Source organism: Echinops telfairi, unplaced genomic scaffold, assembly GCF_000313985.2.
Source record: "Echinops telfairi isolate 266 unplaced genomic scaffold, ASM31398v2 ScPeMD7_7459;HRSCAF=8497, whole genome shotgun sequence".
NCBI lineage: Eukaryota > Metazoa > Chordata > Mammalia > Afrosoricida > Tenrecidae > Echinops > Echinops telfairi.
In genome coordinates this window covers 509,110-514,662 of record NW_022111359.1, presented here as the reverse complement: position 1 = coordinate 514,662, position 5,553 = coordinate 509,110, and the positions used below count along the sequence as shown (strand labels likewise).

At 62.0% G+C, this 5,553-nt stretch overlaps 2 protein-coding genes across 2 annotated transcripts in view; one reads left to right on the top strand and one right to left on the bottom strand.

The window, feature by feature from the left end:
* Window positions 1-4,159, top strand: part of GRIN3B (glutamate ionotropic receptor NMDA type subunit 3B) — an 8,605-nt gene extending 4,446 nt beyond the window's left edge. Inside the window, 6 exon segments of the mRNA XM_045300027.1 lie at window positions 2,374-2,519; window positions 2,592-2,707; window positions 2,793-2,944; window positions 3,155-3,319; window positions 3,404-3,487; window positions 3,736-4,159. Coding sequence (XP_045155962.1) covers window positions 2,374-2,519; window positions 2,592-2,707; window positions 2,793-2,944; window positions 3,155-3,319; window positions 3,404-3,487; window positions 3,736-4,131 — 1,059 coding nt within the window. The 3' untranslated portion in view covers window positions 4,132-4,159.
* TMEM259 (transmembrane protein 259) overlaps window positions 4,122-5,553 on the bottom strand; it is a 5,489-nt gene continuing 4,057 nt past the window's right edge. The window contains exons 10-11 of the mRNA XM_013008423.2: window positions 5,301-5,400; window positions 4,122-5,113 (exon numbers count right to left, since the gene is read on the bottom strand). Coding sequence (XP_012863877.2) covers window positions 4,619-5,113; window positions 5,301-5,400 — 595 coding nt within the window. The 3' untranslated portion in view covers window positions 4,122-4,618. The remainder of the gene's footprint in view (window positions 5,114-5,300; window positions 5,401-5,553) is intronic.

Below are 5,553 nucleotides of genomic sequence, written 5' to 3'. Positions count from 1 at the left end.
AGGCACGACGTGTCTGGTGAGTGGGGCAGCTTAGTGAGGGCAGGGAGTGGAGGGGAGCCCTGTGGGCAGGGGAGGTGGGCTCCCCAGGGAAGGCCAGCAGAGCAGAGCTAGGGCAGGCTGACTCAGTGCTCATGCCCTCCCTGACAACCTCCCTCTTGGAGGACAAAGAGCAGAGGGGCAGTGCTGGGACCTGGTTCCACCCGGTTTGTTTTAATGGACATTTTAGAACATGCCTCAGTAGCCCACTGTCAACTCCTCAAACCTATCTCTCTGCTCCAAAATCAGCTCTCTCGGGGAGTTAGGTCCATGCAGTGGCCCCTCCCTCCCCTGCCCACCGGATTGGTTTGAAACGAATCCCAGAATTGGTATCACCTCACTGTAAATCTTTCAGAAGCCAAACTCCCAGGGCCACCCCCACCCCCCCACCACAGTTTATCTGCCAAGTTCAGACACCGCATGCGGTTGACCTCTCTTGCCTCTCGCTCCGTCCCTGTTGTGCTGTAGTCTGGTGCCGCTGAGTGGTTGCTGACCAGGCACACCCCACAGGCAGCTGGACAAAACACTGCCCAGACTGGCACTGCCAACAGCCACAGCCACTGTGCCTGTTCATCTGAGGGCCTTCCTCTTACCAAGCACGGTGTCCTCCTCCAGGGACTGGCCCCTCCTGACAGCATGTCCAAAGAATGCCCAAGGAACTTCTCCGGACCCAGATAGGTTTGTTCTTCTGACCGCCCATGGACTATGCCATCTTCACCAACACAATTCAAAGGCATTTATTCTTTGGCCTTCCTTATCATCCCCACGTTCACACGCATGAGGGGGCTGAGCCCATGCCTGGCTCGGGTCAGGTCACCTCAGTCCTCACAGGGACAGCTCTGCTCTCTGGCACTGTGAAGAGACCCCGTGCAGCGTTGCCTCCTGCCGTGCCATTTGGTCCCCCAACTGCTGCTTCCAGCAGGTTGATTGTGGATCCAACCAAGCACAATGAGATCCGTGACAGCTTTGGTCTCTCCTCCATTGACCATGGTGGTGTCTACTGACCCCGGAGTGAAGATTCTGCCTTCTGTGCACTGATGTGTAATCCGTTCAGAAGGTGGTCGTTTTGGGTTGTCAGTGCTTCAAGCCCCCTGGGTCGCCTGCAGGTGGTCAATGAGCTGTCCTCCAAACCCGACCACATTCTTCGTCAGTCTGGCTTCTCATATTGCCTGCTCGACATACAGACTGAGTACGTGTGGCTTCTGGCCACAACCGTGATGTACACGCTCATGGGTTCACAGCCACTCAACAGCCCCTCGTGTGTTGTTCGGCTGACTGCCTCTTGGTCTTAGAGCACAAGGAAGTGTCCTTCACAAAGCTAGCCATTTTGTTAAAGATCCACACAGCTCTGCACGGTCAACAAAGCACTTTCTGGTAGTCTTTGCTCTCGGCCGACGTGCCTCTGACGTCAGCAAGGACACCCCTTGCTCCACGTCCTTCTGAGTCTGGTCTGAATTTGGGCAGCTCCTGCTGCAACCCTTGTTGGACGGACTTCAGCCCCATCTTGCTCGAGTGTGCGCTTAGGTGTTGCGTCACCTGGTTTGTGACCCTCATTCTTTATTACCTCTGTCCAGGCTGCACTTGTTGAAGCCCTCAGGCTGCTTATCCCAGCCAGAGTCCTGACTGAGCTGAGCCCCGAGCATGCTCTCCCCACAGGATCATAAAATCTAGATACCCCTTGACCCATGTGGTAGCACTTCAATCAAAATGCATTAAAATCAAGCTAAACATTCAAGTCCCCTGCTGCCACGGAAAGGGTGGTTGCCAAGTGAGGTCACAACCGCTCCCCAGGGGAGAAATGGGAAGAGGCAGGCAGCGTACCTCCGTAGAGATTGACAACCTGGGGAACCCTAGGAAGAGTCTACTCCTCCATCTTAGTCAGGCCCCTGCGGCTGGGCAATGGGCCGTTTCCAGAGAGAAAGCAGCAGTCTGGTACACCCTACATAGAATCCCCAAGTCAGGATCCACTCAGTAGCAATGGGTGGGGGCATTGCAGATGTCTTGACTGGGAGGTGAGGGGGTGGAACAGCTATGAGTATCAAAACGAGCCCTGGTGGCCTTGTGGTTATGCTTTGGGCTGCTAACTGCAAGGTCAGCAGTTTGAAGCCACCAGCAGCTCTTCTGGAGAGAGGCAGCTTTCAATGATCTGAGACAGTGCCAGCCTGTCTTGTAGGATCGCTATGAGTCAGTTTCTTTTTTTAATTTAAATTGGCATCAAATGTGGGGAGACCAGGGATGCTGCTCCACAGCCTGCGGGGCACAGGACAGCCCCTCTGGGGTGCGAGACGGATCCTGGTCGGGGCTGTGGGCAGCGGGCTGAGCCTCCCCTCCCCGCAGCTGCACCGCCCGCCGCCCGGCTTCCGCGTGGGCACCGTGCGTGAGAGCAGCGCCGAGGGCTACATCAGGAAGAGCTTCCCCGGGATGCACGCACACATGCGCCGCCACAGTGCCGCCACCACGCCGGACGGTGTCGCCATGCTCACGTGAGCACAGGCCGGGCAGGGGTGCCGGCAGGTGAGTACAGGCTCCGCCCACACACACACACCCCTCTGCAGGAGTGACCCCCCCAAGCTCAACGCCTTCATCATGGATAAGTCCCTCCTGGACTACGAGGTCTCCATCGACGCCGACTGCAAACTGCTGACCGTGGGCAAGCCGTTCGCCATAGAGGGTGAGGGAGCCACGGGCTGGCTGGGGAGACTGGGAGCCTCTGTGGGCCGGTGCACTGGTGCCATCCTGCAGGCTGCCTTCCCCAGGCTACGGCATTGGGCTGCCCCAGAACTCGCCGCTGACGTCCAACCTGTCCGAGTTCATCAGCAGCTACAAGTCCTCGGGCTTCATCGACCTGCTGCACGACAAGTGGTACAAGATGGTGCCATGCGGGAAGCGGGCCATCGCTGTCACTGAGGTGGGCGCGGCCCCCGGCCAGGCCCACCACACACCACTGTCACAGTACCCTCCTGCTCAACCCTCAAAATCCAGCTCCAGAAACTCCCCCCCCCCACAAAGCTTTCTAGGTCCACGTCCACCCTGGGCCACACATGGGGTCCGACCTCCCTGCCCCTGGCTCAGGGGGTGGGGCACTGTGATTGGATGGCTGGCATCCTGTCACCTGCAGACCTTCCAGATGGGCATCTACCACTTCTCGGGTCTGTTTGTGTTGCTGTGCCTGGGCCTGGGCAGCGCCCTGCTCAGCTCACTGGGTGAGCATGTCTTCTACCGCCTGGTGCTGCCACGCATCCGCAGGGGAAACAAGCTACAGTATTGGCTGCACACGAGCCAGGTGTGGTGCCCCGCCAGGTTGCAAGCAGGGGGGGGAGCGTGCCCTGCCCGGCTGCACCCCCAACCGGCCCCTGTGCACCCCTAGAAAATCCACCGGGCTCTCAACACTGAGCCGCAACCAGATTTGCAGAGTGGAGAGCGGCCGCAGGCACCCGAGACCAGGTAAGGGGTGGGACCCTGAAAGCCTTGGCATGGGCAGCCTCCCTGGGGGCACAGGGTTGTAGCCTCAACCCTCAGCCACGGCCCCTTTCTGGCTAGAGAGGCCCCAGCACCCACTGGGTTCTTCCCCAAGACCCCAGCCCCATGTCGCCAGGCTGCCTCCCCCCATGGTGGGGCCGAGTCCATGTGGCGTGGTAGGGCGTGGCACCACCCTCCAGCCAGCTGAAGCGCAGCCTCGTCCCCAGCGGTGCTGCGGAGCCCGGGGAGCAGGTGGCACCGGTGCCAGGCCGAGGTGGCTGGAGGCGGGTGCGCCGCGCCGTGAGGACGGAGCAGCGCCGTGTGCGCTTCCTGCTGGAGCCCCCGGCTGCCGACACCGACATGTACACGGGGGCGGATGCAGGCCCACCGGATGGCCCCGTGTGGCTCTGCTCCAACGGCCGCGCGCCCACCCCACCGTCCTCGGGCGGCCCGGGCCCCAGCGAGCTGGAGACACTGGAGGCGCACATCGAGGGGGTGCGCGAGCGGCTGCGACAGGCGCTGGTGCGGCGTGGCGAGCTCCGTGCTCAGCTGGGTGACAGTGACAGGCCCCTGCGCCTGGCACGTGAGCGCCTCGGAGATGCGCCCGGCGGTATGCACACAGTGGCAGCGCTGTAACAGAGGATTTATTCTATATACAAACACAATTTTGTACACTGCAATTAAATAGTGGAAAAGCGGCCTGGTGTCCTCAATAAGTGGCCGGGAGCCGGCGGCTAGAGAAGGCACTGTACTCGGCGTTCCAGGCCGCCGGCCTGCAAAGGAGACAGGGTAAAGCTGTGCCACCCTGCTGGTCCCTGCTTCCACCTAGCCACAGAGCTCCATCCACGGACACGCCACCTGATCTCCAACAGCCCCTTCTAGAACCTTCGAGAAAGCCCAGTTAGCTCCTGTGCCCTGACTCAGTGGGCTGCCTGCACTTCATGGCTGTCAGGCTAGGAGAGCCTGGCCACCCGCCAGGCCCATCAGAGCAGACCCCAGCCCACCTGAGCCCAAGGGGGTAGGGCCTGCAGACCCAAGAGACCTGTCAGTGTGACGGACCTCCCGGCCGCCCGGGTCAGTAGGGTCACGCCCAGCTGGCTGGGGAGCCAGGGCTCGCACAAGCTCAGCTGCCGGCCTCTGAGGACGTGCTCTCGGGGTTCGTGGGGGCAGAGCTGGGCTCACTCTCCTGGGAGGCAGGGGTGCCCACGTCCTGGGGCATAGGGGTGGGGGCTGGGCCGCCCGGGGCTGGGGGCATGCGCCGCTCCAGCAGGGAGGCGCTCAGGCCCGACAGGAAGGAGGCATCGGTGAGGATGGCTGCTGTCTCCGCCATCCAACCCAGGTCACCTCCAGTCGCTGCCGCCACAGACGCCGCGGCTGCCACCAGGGAACTGGGCGCCACAGCCTCGGGGGTCCCTCCTGTGCCGGCAGCCACAGGGCCCAGGGCAGGGGGCTGCGTGGTGGGCTGGCCAGGCGCAGCTGCGTTGTTGTTAAGGCTGTCCTGCAGCGCCGTCGGGGAGCCGGGGCCTGGCGCAGGCGCGTGCAGCAGCAACTCCTGGATGCGCACCTGCTGCAGGATGGCCGGCAGCTCGTGATGGTGGAAGAAGTAAACCATGGAGTGCTGGGGGGAGGGGCAGGAATGAGGGTCACAGCCCCCCCCTCCACAGCCCAACCTTGACCCCTGCAGCACCCTGGCTCTGCTTCATTTGTCCTCCATAGGAGGACCAGTAACCATATCCCAGGCTCCCCACCCCTCCTCTCCAGCAGGGCCCAGGCCCCACACTTCCTTCTGCTGGGCCCATGCACACCTGGATGAAGAGCCAGGAGGTGACCAGGGCCAGGCTACTGTACTGCCCGTTGAAGCGGTAGTGGTAGGCGTAGAAAGCGAAGTGGTACAGGAAGAAGAACCTGCGGGCAGACGGCGGTACGAGGGTGTCACAGTGCTGGACGTGAGGGTGGGACAAAGGGTGTCCCAGGGCTGGACGTGGGGGCGGGGTGAGGGTTGTCGCAGTGCTGGACGTGGGGGGGGCGGGAGGGGAACTCACCGCAGCCAGTGGCGCC